At 36.4% G+C, this 15,071-nt stretch overlaps 4 protein-coding genes and 1 long non-coding RNA gene across 7 annotated transcripts; 3 read left to right on the forward strand and 2 right to left on the reverse strand.

Annotated features, from left to right (window-relative positions):
- Positions 1-4: 4 nt before the first annotated feature.
- LOC108846374 (uncharacterized) lies at positions 5-1,337 on the forward strand. Its single transcript, XM_018619604.2, has 4 exons — positions 5-203; positions 301-711; positions 793-1,080; positions 1,155-1,337. The coding sequence occupies exons 1-3, from the start codon at positions 102-104 to the stop codon at positions 1,069-1,071; spliced, it is 792 nt and encodes a 263-aa protein (XP_018475106.2). The 5' UTR covers positions 5-101; the 3' UTR covers positions 1,072-1,080; positions 1,155-1,337.
- Positions 1,338-2,009: 672 nt separating this feature from the next.
- On the reverse strand, positions 2,010-2,804 carry LOC130499080 (uncharacterized). The gene has a single exon (XM_056992984.1). It carries the CDS (start codon positions 2,802-2,804, stop codon positions 2,010-2,012), a length of 795 nt encoding a protein of 264 aa, XP_056848964.1.
- Positions 2,805-3,300: 496 nt separating this feature from the next.
- LOC130498389 (uncharacterized) lies at positions 3,301-5,233 on the forward strand. Of its 3 annotated transcripts, XR_008937289.1 has the most exons (5): positions 3,301-3,837; positions 3,924-4,396; positions 4,468-4,525; positions 4,675-4,794; positions 4,908-5,233. It is a non-coding gene; the product is annotated as an uncharacterized LOC130498389 (long non-coding RNA). The 3 variants fall into 3 exon arrangements; XR_008937287.1 differs by having other exon boundaries at positions 4,468-4,794; XR_008937288.1 differs by lacking the exon at positions 4,468-4,525.
- A 2,718-nt stretch (positions 5,234-7,951) lies between these two features.
- LOC130499081 (uncharacterized) lies at positions 7,952-10,228 on the forward strand. Its single transcript, XM_056992985.1, has one exon. It carries the CDS (start codon positions 7,952-7,954, stop codon positions 10,226-10,228), a length of 2,277 nt encoding a protein of 758 aa, XP_056848965.1.
- A 1,403-nt stretch (positions 10,229-11,631) lies between these two features.
- On the reverse strand, positions 11,632-14,813 carry LOC108836669 (uncharacterized). Its single transcript, XM_018609796.2, has 5 exons — positions 13,956-14,813; positions 13,107-13,868; positions 12,627-12,893; positions 12,402-12,521; positions 11,632-12,315 (listed from the first exon to the last, which is right to left on the reverse strand). The coding sequence occupies exons 1-5, from the start codon at positions 14,811-14,813 to the stop codon at positions 11,632-11,634; spliced, it is 2,691 nt and encodes an 896-aa protein (XP_018465298.2).
- Positions 14,814-15,071: the final 258 nt, after the last annotated feature.

Raw genomic sequence — 15,071 nt, forward strand, 5'->3', positions numbered from 1 at the left:
AAGATATTGTGAATGACAGTCGATTAGGCCCTACGGATGTCAAAGTTTTTGTTGATTCTGCTACTGAACCAGATGCTTTCCTCTGGAGACCTGCGAGAAACATGTGCACGATTAAAGAAGCTGTTGGTCATATCATTGCATGGCCTAAGAACAAATGTGTTGAACTAGGTCAAGGCCTCCAACCAGAAGACATTGCACCACTGGTAACGTTTTTTATTTGTGTTATATAAGTAGTTAATGTTGGAAATAAGAATAATGATTTGGTCTTTCATGATATAGTTTTGTCAATGTCTGTGACAGGGCTCAAAAGCAAACTCTCTCAACAAGTGCAAACTACTTGATTTATCCGATGATAGTGTAGTTGTTGGTGAAGGACGTTGGCAGACACAAGAACCAAAAGCATTGGTTAATGGCATTCCCCTCGGTCCAAAAGCAGTTAAAGTCTTTCTTGATGTCATACTTGAACCTCAAACTTTTTTATGGAGGCCTACGTCAGACGTCGCATACCTTGAGGATTGCTTGATGTCTTTCATCTCATGGCCTGCTCGGAAAGTTGTCTTCGAAAACCCACCTGAAGGAACAAGAAATTCTCCTACACAGCACACTGCATCCTCAGTAGGAAACACAAGAGAAACAGTTCTAAAAGTTCCATCCATCAGTTCTAAGTTTCCTACATCCACAGCTCCTACTGAGAAATCTCCATCAAGCCAGGTAACTTTTATTGTAATCTTTAATAACATTGTTCTTATGACTGTCTGGGTTTGAAATAGTTATGTATATTAAACATGGCAGCTAAATCATGGATCGGAAGCTGTACAAGTTAATAAGAAGTGCAAACTGATGGACATTAGTGGAAGGAAACGGGTTGTTGCCGAAGGACGTGTGCATTCAACAGACCCAAATCAAATGGTACACTTTGTACGATTGGGTCCGAATGCAGCTAGAGTGTGGGTTGATGCAGTGATGGTAGATGATGCAGACGTTTGGAGGAAGTCTGATGAAATCGAGTCTTTGAAAGATGCACATGGTTCATCTATTGCATGGCCAGTTGATAAATTGGTCATATTTTAAGATGCACATGTAAGTCTGCTTCTTTATGGTTACATTCTTTCATATGCAATTGCTAAACTGATGAGACTTTTTTATTGTTGCAGCATGCAGGGGATGAAGAAGTTTGGTCCAGAAATAGCTAGTTTTAGACTAGGCTAAAAAATTTTCAATCGGCTGTTATGTTTTCAATCGGCTCTTTCTGTTTCTGGTACTTGAACTTATGACTTATGTAAAATCACCATCTTGTATGAATGTTTGGGTGTTCTAATGAAGGATGTTTGGTAGTTTATATGGTGTCTGTATAAGAGCAAAATTTATTATAGCAAATACAAATACAATAAGCATAGCACATCCAACGAACCAACAATAGCAAAAAAAAAAATTGTTCTCCAATATAATAGCGTTTATAAATAGCTACGAAACAAACTTTCATAACACATAATAAATCATAACAAAATTAATTATAGCATATACAAACAGCTATTGTCGAAGGACCTATAATGGCACTAAACATGACTCGTAATCAATTTGTAACATAAAAAACTCGTCTTATAATTACACTAAACACAGCTTCCGTTTATTGCCATCGTATTGTAACATTACATAGCGTCAAAAAAAAAGCTATCGTAGAGGGGATACCTATGATGGCTGCCGATGACATAGCAAATGATAAAACGCTATCAAAGGGCTACGATAGCATTTATCGTGAGCTAAGAATGTACATATTTCTTGTAGTGCTAGCTACATGTAGTTTTCAGAACAATAGTAAAAACAATAACATTATAAGTTTTTTTTTAACCACTTTATTTCCATTTATTAAAAGAGCCTACAACTTATCATCCAAAAGGATGCCCACAAGCGGGAAAACAAACGGAAAAGAACACCTGTACAAACGTTAACTTCCTACTCCAAAAAAAACTTTTTCACTCTTTCAAAACTCTAATCATCAGAACCTGCAACTAGAATCTACTAAACCAAGTTCCAAGTAGAGTAATATCTCTCCTTCTAGAATTCTGAGCTCTTGACAGTGGGTCCAAACAATTCTGAACAACTTGCTTAATCTCAAGGATCAAAGCTTGTGCTGGTCTGAAAATCTGTGAATGCACTCTTGCATTTCTCTCTTTCCAGATACCATAAACCACTGCCTGATACACTAGCCTGATAATCAACTTCAAAAACTCATCCGTAGAGGGGTTTCGCAACCATCGCAGGCCCTCTTCAAACTCAGATGGAGGGTTAACATTGAGCCTTGAACAGAAGTAAAGCCAGACCTCTGTACTATAACTGCAATAAAAAAATAAGTGCTGTCTTGTCTCATCCTCCACATTGCATAAAATGCATTCTGAAGGCACTTGCATTCCCCATCTTCTCAATCTATATCGAGTACTCAACCGGTTTCTTGCATTTACCCAAGTAATAAAAGCATGTTTTGGAATTTTCCCATGAAACCAGACTTGCCTATGCCATAGGACTGACTCTCCGTGGGGGTGTAAGGCCGACCAGGTATCTGCTGTGGAGAATGCACTCGACGCTGGTCTGTTTCCTGGTTTCCATAAGTAGGTGTCATCCATCTCAGAAGAGCTAATGGGTGCTGCTTCATGGAGAATTTCACGCAACAGCTCCATAACTCTGCTTCTACTACGGAATCTGCTTATCCACCAGTCTCCATCTTGTAAGGCAATGCAACTACAGCATCTATAGGAAACCCGTAACCTGAGGACCATTGGGACCTGTAAATTCGATAAGAGGGCCATGAGTTGTCCCGTTATCATGCCAGAACCTAGCTGTAATCCCACTCCCCACTTCGCACACTAACATGGGTCTTGCAATATGCCTCAAGTTACACAAACTTTTCCAGATCCAACTGTCCGATCTTTGTGGCTGAATCTCCCAAAAATTTCTGTCTCCTAATAAGTTAATTCGAACCCAAAAAACTCACAGAGACCCTCCTGCTGCAAAGATCAACCAACTCAACTTTAAGCCAAGCACTATATTCCAGCCGCCCAGCCTTTTAAACCCCAGTCCCCCTTTTTCCTTAGGACATATAAGTTATCTATTTATATAAAAAATGTTTACTCTCTCCTGGTGATGCCACGTCATCAATTCGTACACCCAGGGAGCAACACCTGTCCGCTTTAATAAAACTCAGCGTTTCACTTATTTTCGTTTCCGTTTGGGCCTCATTCTTTGTCATTGTTTTGGTTTATAAAGTTCAATCTTTGAAACACAGAGTAAATCATATGCCTGAAACGCAGAGTTTTTGATTCTATGGTTTCATCCCATTATCTTCTCCGCACAAAATTTAGGGTTCATGTTCTTCTTCCACCTGAATCGAAAAGGCTTCTCATTCGATCTCAGATACCATGGAGTTTTGAGATTTACAATCCACGTGATGATTCGCTGTGTAGATCTTCAATCTTGACGTTTTGCCTTCTCTTATATCAACGGAAACGTCAACCGTTACACGTTCTTTAATGCATTTTTACTCCCTGCTCTATCACTCGGAATGTGTATATATATTTCTTGGAAAATTGATATTTCTTGGAAAATCACTTTGAGATTTCCTATTATTAATTTATAGTTTCTAATTGCTTTGACACTGATTTCTGATTAAGCGATTCCTTTAATCTTTTATTACTTTCATGTTTCCAGTTATATAAAGTGATTACTCTCTTTCGCTTCTCTTCTTTCCAATTTTTAAAATCCCAGGACATGGCGATGAGGTTCGATCGGTATGATCAGCTCCACAGGGACCTTCACGCCGCTCTCGCAACCACCAAATGGCAGGTTTCATTCTTTCTCTCCTTCTCTGCTCTCATACTCTCTCATTGTGTAACATTTATTGATTGTCAGTATCGTTTCTATGTGGTCAGATGAGTTCCGACGAGCTGTTCAGTCTAGCTACGACAATGGTTTGAAAGGCGAAACTCGAGACAGGCATCGTGAGTTTACTTTCGCTATGGAGACTCGGGTTGTGAAGATAGAGAAGTCTCTCAGAGAAGCTAGCAAAGGAACTCCGAGACAGGTTTGTTTGGACGAAGATGATCAAGGTGATCATAATTAGCTTCCCCTTTCCTTGGCTGGACCATCTTACCATGAAAGGAAAAAACTTTCCAAAAGTAAATCAGCTTACGGCGAGTGCTACTGATGAGATCAGTGCTTAGGTCATCATTTGTCCAACCTCCAGAAAGCATTGGCGAGCCAAGTGTCCGACCTCCACTAAAAGTTCCCAGCTTCTCTGGCTTCTTGAACTATATGGAGTCTGGCTCCAAAAAATCCGTTAGAAAGTTGAAGACGTTAGATCGTCAAGGAGACTCTGATTTCTTACTAAGCAAGATCTTTCAACGTAAGATTTTTTCCCTTTTGTTTACAAGTTTCTTACTAAGAAGCTTTCTTACCTTTTAAGTCTGTATGTAGTGCGAAGAGGATTGTTATAAAAAGACACATATGGAGCAATGCAGAGGCAATCAAAATGGTTTCAATGTCAAATTCGTAGCAGATTCGTTCAAGCTGCAATTTAAATTCTTCTTGGACGTGTTCTTATAATATATCTTCTCTTTGCAATTAGACATGTGAAATAGAAACCAACGCTTAAGTATTAAGATATCCTGTTTGTCATTGCAGTAGTTGTGGAAGATCACATATGTAGAAAAAGATAGGTATGGAGGACCACTTAGAGGTCATTCGTATTCTGTATACCGAGTCTATCAACTGATACATTTGGCACCATCTACATTTTTAACCGTACGTAATAGTTCCTCTGTTATTGATTTTTTTTTTTTTTGAATTAATATTAAATTCCTCTGTTATTGATTATATGTAACGTAGAAAACAATTTAACTTTTTCTTATGATCAGAACGATGTTTGACGATGAGATTCAAGGAGAAGAAGCTTCAGGACCTTCTCTAGCTAGAAAGAGAAGAAAAGAAACTAAAAGACCAAGCTCTGCTCTTTCACCAAAACCAAAATATAGGAATTCTTTATCCTAAAAGAAGATGATCATGCGCAATGCAATTGTTTCTGTAAATTTGAAGGCACAGAAAGTAACACTTGAAACTCGTACGTGTTATCCACGTGAAATAGCCGAGTGTATCTTGGTTCTTTTTTGTATTTAATTCAGCTAGAGTTACAATATGTGTTTGTTTAAGACTTTTAGTGCAAGTTGTTTTCTCTTCTCTGTTATTGTTGTAAACTTGTGATGTGATCATCTTTGATAAATAAGTTAATACAACATGGATTTGAGTTTTCTTTTGAATATGGTGTAATATGTTTGAAACTGAATAGTGAATATTCAGTTTACAACTATTTCTAATAGGTGAAGGAAAAACCGACAGATCAGCCAATTATTTAAAGAATTATGTCCATAACTTTTGTTTAATTAACATCTAAACCAAATATTTTAACACAGTTTTATAAATATATTCCATAAATATTTATTCAATGGTAGATTTTGAACACAGAATATTTTTTTGTCAAATGAATACAAAATAACAATAATTCTAAAATCATGAATAAAATTTTAACACAAATAATAAAAATAAACCTTTTTAAACTTATTTTTATTATCAACTAAACGAAATATTTTAACAGTTACATCATATACATATTTCATAAATATGTTTTAACCATGAGTACGTTTTGAATCAAAACTAATTATCAATTTTAAAATCATAAATTAAAATTTCAAAGCTTTTTCTAATCATAGAAAAAAAACTATGGTAATAATACTAATATATCTAATACTTCTATATTCAATGGTACAAAATATTTTTTTCAATTGAATACAAAATAAAAATAATTTTTAAAATCATGAATGAAATTTTAACACAATTTTATAAAAATAAAATTAATATATATTTAATATTTTCAACATCATAAAAAAGCATAAATTCAATAAAAATAGGATGTATATAGATATCATATTATCTTATTATTTTAATTATTTAAATACATATTAAAATTAAATTGAAATAAATATAAAATTTTATTATCATTTTTAATTTATTTATATGTTTATTTTTTAAATAACTTTTAAACCGTTGGTCGAAAAAATAGTAAAACAAAAAAACATAACATAGGATTATTGACTTAATGGGGAGGGGGGGGAGAGAAGAGACCATTAAATTACTTAAAACTAATTTGAAACAAAAGTTATAAGAAATTATAAGTGAGTTGAAACATTTCTAAAATCCAAACAATCTAACTAAAATTTAATTAATTTTCTGTTAAAAGTTTTATTTTGTATATTAAAGTTATATTCTGTTATTCTCATCACCTTATATAAAAAATTAATAACTAAAATATCAAAGTTCAGTTTCGTAAGACAAAATAAATGAATAATTTACAATAATTTAGAAACTGCCTGGCAACTTATATTTAAATGATAACTTTTAACATTTATATGCTAAAATGTTTGTATTTTGTTCATTCCATCGTATACATACATACAAAATATATAACTAAATTTAAAATTTAAACATAAATTCCGGGCGTAGCCCGGGCCGACCCTAGTTTGTAATAATTTGATGTTTTAACGCTGTATTTAATTTTGTACTTTATCACATGTTGAATTATAGTATTACAATATTTTAGATTATGACAAAAATTAAACCAATTAAAAACCATAACTAAAAATTAATTGATTTTTTACTATGATAATCAACTTATATATAATTTCCAATAACAAAAGAAAATAGATACTAAATTTTTTGAAATTGTAAAAGAAAAACAATGAATAATTTAAAATAATTTTATAATTTTAGCTACTTATATATTTATAATATATTATAATATTATAAACTAAAATTAGCATACTAAATATATAACCAAAATTAAATTTCAAACAAAAATCCGGACTTACCCTAGTATAGCATATATGTTTGATGGGGAAGTTTGAAAACAAACTCCATTTCTGCTTTAAATTTTTTGCTATATGTATATATATTTCTTAGTGTTTTATTACGTAGTCTTTAAACTACATTCAGATATAAAAATGTAAATGGTCAGAATTAAAAAAAAATATATCTATGTATTAATTAAGCCATGTTCAAAATTTTTATTGTTATAAATTTAGACAATTTAAATGACCAAACATTGGATTTTTTTTTGAAAAAATTGGTAAAAGGCAACAAAAAAACAACTACATTGTCCTTTTAACATAAATCCTTTTTTGGTCAGATTTGGACTCACATACCCCTAGTCAACTTCAAAAATTCATATCAATTATTTTAAGAGTCAGAAAAATATGAAAATTTATACAAAATGTACATAAACATTGAACAATCATAGGAAAAATAATTTGGTTGACTAAATATTTGTGGAAAAAATTTCATATTTTGATCTACCGACAACAGAAAACAAAATCTACCATCTACGGCTTGGTAGATTGCTATTTCGGTAAACTACGTACGTATCTGGCAGAAGTAGATTTTAAAATCTACAGCTTATTCAGTCCTCTACTACGGTAGAAAGTATAAGTTACGGTTTTGCCTACGATCTGAACTACGGTAGATGTCATCAAGTACTGTTTCCTATATATCTACGGGAGAGGTATCACAGAATCTGCCTAATACTAATAATCTACCGCTGTAATGTTTTGTTATCTACTACAATACTGTATCCTACTGCTGCCGGATTATACCTTCTACCCTCGTATCTACCATCGCATCTATAATCTACGAGAAGCAGAATATGTATTCTACCAAATTCGGAATATTTACATATTCCTTAAATTTCTCCAAAATCAGTTAAGAAAATATTTGTAAATATTTTTTTTTTCCAAATTTCATGTCTTACCTAAAGTAATTATTTTAAAAATAAAACGTGATCTCTCTTCTTCTTCACACGTTCTTGCGTGAAGTAGAAAACCATCCCAAAAAATTGAATCTGTAGTTGAAAAACATGCATATCTATGCCTCTTGTGGGGTGTGGAAATTTGATCCCAATAAAGGATGGGGATTTGCTGTTGATAAAGAAAAACGAGGTAGAGTACTGGCTGTGGAATTGACAAGTTCCTTTGAAGATCTAAGGAAGACAGCTTTTGAGGACTTTGGAATTGACCAAAACGAAGTCGAGCTTGAGTTAAGCTACTTACCTATGGAGTTGATAAGCACCATAGACTGTCCCCCAGTTATCATTGAGAATGATCGGCAACTCAAAAATTTTCTTACATATGTACGTGGAAAAGCTTCTACAAGGTTGTGTGTGTCTATTTCACCTCTCAATGGAAACAGCGACAACATTGAGGTTGATAAGGAGCAACCTAAATCGCCTTCCAGAGAGCGAGGTGAGCCATCCTCGTTTTCACCCAGAGATCACATCGCTAGTTCATCTGAATCAAGCAATGATGCTGAAGACGATGGTAACTCGAACGCCTCAGAAGAAGATGGAGGTGTTGACTTAAGTGCAAAAGAAGACGATAGGGGGAAAGGTGTTCGGTTTTCTTTGGTGGATGTTGTAAAGAAGGGTGAAACTTTTCAAAACAAAATGAAGTTGAAAGCAGCACTCGAAATGTCAGCAATGAAGCATAGCTTCGACTACAAAGTTGTGAAATCGGACAGAAAACTGTGGTACATTAGATGCATTGACAACCATTGCAAGTGGAGTGTTCGTGCTGAGGGGTTATCAGGATCCACATATTTCATCATAAAAAAATATGTAGCAGATCATACATGTGCTGCGTCGAGTATGAAAAATGGTGGTCGGACAGCTTCTGCAAAAACTATTGGCACTCTAATAATGCATAGGTATGATGGTGTGAAAGAAGGTCCCAAAACTAATGATGTCATACAGATTATGAGAATGGACCATGGATGCGAGATATCTAAATCCTTAGCATGGGATGCTCGTGAGTTTGCAATTAGTGTGGTCAGAGGTATTCCAGAGAAGAGTTTTGGAAAAATTTCGAGGTACTTGCACATGCTCGAAGAAGCTAATCCAGGAACACACACGTTTTATGAAACCGATGTTGATGGGAAATTTCGCTTTCTCTTCGTTTCGTTTGGGCAATCACTCCGAGGTTTTCACACGTCCATGCGAAAAGTTCTTGTTGTCGATGGGACGTTTTTGAAGGGCAAGTACAAAGGGGTATTACTTGCTGCTACAGCTTTAGATGGTAACTCTAACTTGTATCCTGTTGCATTTGCCGTTGTGGACTCGGAAAATGACCGTTCATGGAATTGGTTTATGAGACAGCTAAAGCTTGTTGTTGCGGACGAGCGTTCTCTAGCTTTTATATCAGACAGAAATACCTCACTTTGCAAGGCGATTGAGAATGTTTATCCTCTTTCTCAACATGGCATTTGCATTCACCATCTGTTGAATAATGTGGTCAAACATTTTAGAGGAAAGGGATTGGTTGCATTGATTGCAAAAGCTTCTAAAGCTTATAGAGTTGTTGATTTTCAGCAGAGATTCCAAGCTGTTTGCAATATTAGTCCAGCTATTGGAAACTATTTAACGGAAGCTGAGATTTCAAAGTGGGCTCGCTGTCAGTTTCCAGGATTCAGGTACGACATCAGGACGACAAACCCGGCTGAATCAATAAACTCTGCTTTGCGCACACCAAGAGAGTATCCTGTAATTCCGTTGTTGGATAGCATCAGAGAAATGTTGACACGTTGGTTCTTCGAACGTCGGACACTGAGCAGGAAGCATACAAAACCATTAACTGTTGCCATCGAGAAGAAGATAGATAGGCGGATTACGAAGGGTAAAACGTTTCTTGTCCAACCAATTAACGAGCATCGTTTTTTGGTTCGTGGAGATACAATTGACTGCCTGGTTGATCTAGACAGACGGACTTGCTCATGTGGGAAATATGACTTGCTAAAGATTCCATGTAGACACGCTATCAAGGCTGGTTTAACAGTTGGCCGAGCCCCATCTTCCCTTACGGATGACATGTACACTACTTCCACTTGGAGAACAGCTTATGAGGAAACTATTAATCCAATAGGTGTTCCTGAGGATAGTTGGATTGTTCCAGATGATGTTCGAAATGCAAATGTGCTACCTCCTGAATCAAGAAGAGCAGCAGGAAGGAGAAGAAAACGAAGGTATGAGACAGTTGAAGACAAGCTCCGTTCATCGCAAGGAACTCAACAAAAAAAGAAGCGCAGATGCAGTCGATGTGGCGAAGAGAATCATAACAGGGCTACATGTGACAGAGCTATTTAATCATGTCGTTTTTGATTTTCTTCTTTTCATTATGGACCTAGTTTCTCGATTTATTGGTGTTTTGATTTTCGTTTTGGATTGTCTTGTTACTGGTTTCTGCAATATTTAGTGGTTTTAGCCATGTCGTTGACAAATGAAGTCATCAACTGTGAACTCAAACAATAAGTCATCAACTTTGAACTTAAGCTAGCTTTAACCAGAAATCAAACAATAAGTCATCAATTGTGAACTGAAGCTAGTTTTAAAAACAGAGAAATCAAACAATAACTGCAAACTTAAGAGAACAACCATAGCCACTCCAGCTTCATCTCTTAGCTGGAACTTGGTCAGACAGTAAGAGAATTCCATATCCCTACGATTGCTCCTACAACAACCATAGCCACTGTCACAATCTTCAGCTTCTGTTTCATCTCTTGTCATTGAGATGTTGGTGAACTTGTCATTGAGTAGAGATTCGAGGAAAACGAGAAGAAGAAGTTGATGAACTTGTCATTGAGATGTTGGTTGTAGATTCGCCGCCAAAGAGCCCTAGTCCCCTTTTCTCTCGGTTTAGGTTTCTAATATTTCGAGAAATGATAAGCAATCACGTGTTTGGGGGGGGGGGGTGTGGATCCGGGTTACGGGTCGGATCTTATGAATGTCCGGGTGGGTCCTACTGGGTATAAACGGTTTAGGGGTATACACTTAATCAACTTCTAAATTACTACTGAATTCGATGTCCTAAGATTATAAGGAGACTATATGTTTTTTTTTTTGACAAAAGACTATATGTTATTAATCACTAATTTGTATAAGTGTAAGTGTAAACCATATCTTATTAAAATCGTCAAGTTACATACTAAATTGTAAAGGTCTCAAACACATAATTCTTAGAAATTGTCTCTTGTTAAATACTACACTCTATAAGATGATTTAGGGTATAGGGTTTGCACCCTTGATTGACGGTTCAACCCTTTCTTGTAAATTGTTTGATACATAATTCTTAGAAATTATCTCTTGTTTAGGGTATAGGGTATGAGAATTTATAAGATTATTTAGGGTATAGGGTTTGAGAATTTATAGTTTCAACCCTTTCTTGTAAATTGTTTGATACATAATTCTTAGAAATTATCTCTTGTTTAGGGTATAGGGTATGAGAATTTATAAGATTATTTAGGGTATAGGGTTTGAGAATTTATAGTTTCAACCCTTTCTTGTAAATTGTTTGATACATAATTCTTAGAAATTATCTCTTCTTTAGGGTATAGGGTATGAGAATTTATAAGATTATTTAGGGTATAGGGTTTGAGAATTTATAGTTTCAACCCTTTCTTACTTAAAATGAACTCCAACAATAAAAACAACAATAATCAATCATTAACTCAATTAAATTAAAAACAAGATCAAATACGACTATCTTGATGTCAACCAAGATCAACAACTTTCTCCGGAGCACGCAGTGGAGGCTTAAATGTGGCCATTCGAAACTGCAAGACCTCATCATGTGCTGCTTCCCAAAGATCATATGCTATCTTATGTCGGGCTTCTTGGATGTTCTCATCATTTACCAAAGTGAAATCTAAGCCCAGAAGATGGCACTCTATGAATTTCAATGAATAAGCACCACAATCATTACCACTTTTGTTGACGCCGCTGATCGGGACATGTGAAACAGTATACTGCTTAACATTGAAATCTTTCTTCTTATCTGGCGGTTGGACAGCCTTGACGATTCGTGGAATGAGGACGGCGAATGCTTCCACAGACCTGTTGTTCTTCCTACCCCCACAATCGAAGACCTCAATTGTCCGATTCACAAGATTAACGCACATAGAGATCCAATGGTTTTGGTTAACAAAAACCGGGATGTAGAGACGATCTACATCAACATTCCATACGGCATCTGTACGTCCGTGGTATGGAAGCTCACCTCTTCCATACTCTAGAAGATTCTTGTCGATTTTGTAACTTCTCCTGTTCCCGTCAAACCTGCCGAAAGCCGAGATGATCTGAGTACTAAACAAACAGCTCATAAATGCTACTCGGGTTGGCTTCCACCGACGCAATGAGGTTCGTTCTTGAAACAAATACATCATGGCGTCCATGTCCTGAAATGGACAATACAAAACTGTTAGTAATGAGAATCAACAACTTAATTCAATCTGCAAAATAACCAGGTTTGAGCTAAACTTACATAGTTCTTGAGCCAATGATTAGGCCCAATTATACGTGTAGCTAACTCTGCATCAAATTTAGATGGTCCAATCTGAATTGCTCTGTAAAGAAGAAGCATTATTGTGACGATGTTTATTACCTAGAATTAAGAAAAAATAAATAAAAGCAGACAAGACAATAGTACTTACTTGGGATTCACGATCCATTCAGTTAATTTGGACCATTTTTCTTCTGGAATATAAACCAATGCATAGTCGCTATCTTTGCAACGGACTATGGGATCATCAATATCAGTCAAGAATGGAGACTTCGAGTTCTGTGGCCGGAAAGAAGTCAATGGTGTAGTGAAAGCATCATGGTCTTCGGATTGCTTGTCTTGAGAAGGATCAAATCCTTTAACATTTGACTCTTGTGTAAGGTTGCCTACTGTCTTCTGTAAGTGCTCTTGGGTCCCTAAATTTTCATCTAAAGAGCTAAATAAGCTGCCATACACATCAGACAAGTCCGCATCCTGGTCATAAACACACAGAGGACAAAATTAATACTTCTTAAAACATATATATTACAACAGGAACATCATCCTTAAAATAATATTACAAACAAGACAGAAAACATCATCCTTACATCATTATTACACACAGACAACGAAACATCATCCTTATATTAATATTACAAACCGCAAGAACAAGAAAAATACATGAGAAAATATCTATTTCTTGTTTACCTTCGTCTGATACCTTGTCTTAGCAGCAGTTGCAGGCCCACCAGTTTGAGAAGAAACCGGAGCTTTATTGCGTGATGGAGCAGAAGCTCGACTGCGGGAAGTAACAGGAGCAGTCGGAGGAGCACTACCAGGAGCAGGATCAGTAGACGCCGGAGTAGGAATATAACCACGAACAGGAGGGCCACTAGATGTCGTAGCAGCAGCTGGAGTGTGAGTATAAGCCGGAAGACCAGACGGAACACCAACCGGAACACCAACCTGAGGCTGAGATGAAAGGATCTTCTCCTCTAATTTCGTAAACCGGTCGTCAATTAACTCGCGGACCTCCAACCCTAAGGCAGTAAAAGACGACTTGAACATATCCTGTATATATGACTTCATTTCCTCTTCAAGATCTTTGTATTTGTCGGCTGATCTTTGGCAAAGTAACTTCTTCTTCCTTGACTGTGCACCAATATCCTGATACTGGTTCTTTCTCTTCTTCGCAGGAGACACATGGGCAGCTTCTATTTCTTCTTCCACTCGAGAATCACTTGTTTCTCCAGCTTCTTCTTCCTTTGAACCATCATCCTCAGAAATGCATGCATATGGTTGTACAGTTTCCTGAAAACTCCAAACATGCTTACTCCAGTCATACTTCTGTCTGTACATGTCAATGATCAGATCGACCCTTTCGTCCTTCATCTCATCCTGTCGTTCAAAGCCAGCATCAACAATGATATTGCAATTCCCAGTTGAAGAGATGTATGGAAACACATCACCCTACAAAACAAACAAAGTAAAAAAGTTAGACACAAACATTAACAATCATGAAATTCAATCACATTACTTAAAGGAACCAGAACTTACAGTGGATGGAAAATTAGACTCAATGCTAGTAATATCATCGTAGGAAACCATAGCAGATCCTTTCCAGTTACTGCATCTCATGCTAGTGACACCTTCTTCGAGCTTCTTACCCACAAGAGACCCGATGTCTGGAATAGCCTCCATCAACCAAATTTGAAGTGCATACGAGAATCCATCTATGACATAACTGTTCTGCGTCTTCACTTTATCCCTAGCTGCTATGATGGAAGTAACTAGCGCATCAAAAGAGTGAAGACCCCACGGATATCTCCTCATCTTCTCGAAATCCATCACCAGCTTGATGTACTTGTGTGGGATGGCAACCCTCTCATCCTTCGCCATTAATAACCCAACGATCACACACAAATATACGATCCTCAGCCTATCGATACGAGACCACGTATTACAAGCCTTCAGATGCTTCTTCCTGATATCTAGTAAGCAAATTTTCTCTTTTCTCCTCAGCAACTTACTCCAAAACCCTTTGTCATCTTTCCAATTATCAATCTCCAAGTCAAGATCGTCGTCTATGTATTTCAGACCAGTGATCGCATGGAATTCTTGCATTGCAAATCTGAGAGGCCTCCTAGCAAAGTGGAACCACAACTCATGGCGCTTTGCGGTCAGAAGCTGCTTACAAACGAAGCTGTGGATCACTCTCCCCGAGTACTTAAGCTTGTGCACATAGATGGCTATAACCTGAGCAAATAGCGGATCACCCAACACGTCATTGTACTCTGCTTCCACATACTTCTCCACCTTCTTAAGTATGGAAGTTCGACAAGTGTTGTTGACCTTCTCAACTTGTGTTTCAGTTCCCTCTCTGAATAGGCATTTAGGCAACTGATCCATCGTCATACCTGTGAACAATTAAACAAATACAATCAACAACACAAACAAAATAAATGCTTGAAACTTTACTAACTAGCCGATCAAAAACATCAAAAAGATTTAAACTATGATAACATAGACACCTAAATGAGTAACACAAAGTATCTCAACTAAAATCTATACTTACGAAGTGCAAACTATGATAAAGAAAGACTGAAATTTTTTAAAAGAAAGACATGAGAAACAAGTCACAAGTTCTTATACAAACCTGAAAAGCTCGAGGTG

This window comes from Raphanus sativus, chromosome 8 (genome assembly GCF_000801105.2).
Source record: "Raphanus sativus cultivar WK10039 chromosome 8, ASM80110v3, whole genome shotgun sequence".
Lineage (NCBI taxonomy): Eukaryota > Viridiplantae > Streptophyta > Magnoliopsida > Brassicales > Brassicaceae > Raphanus > Raphanus sativus.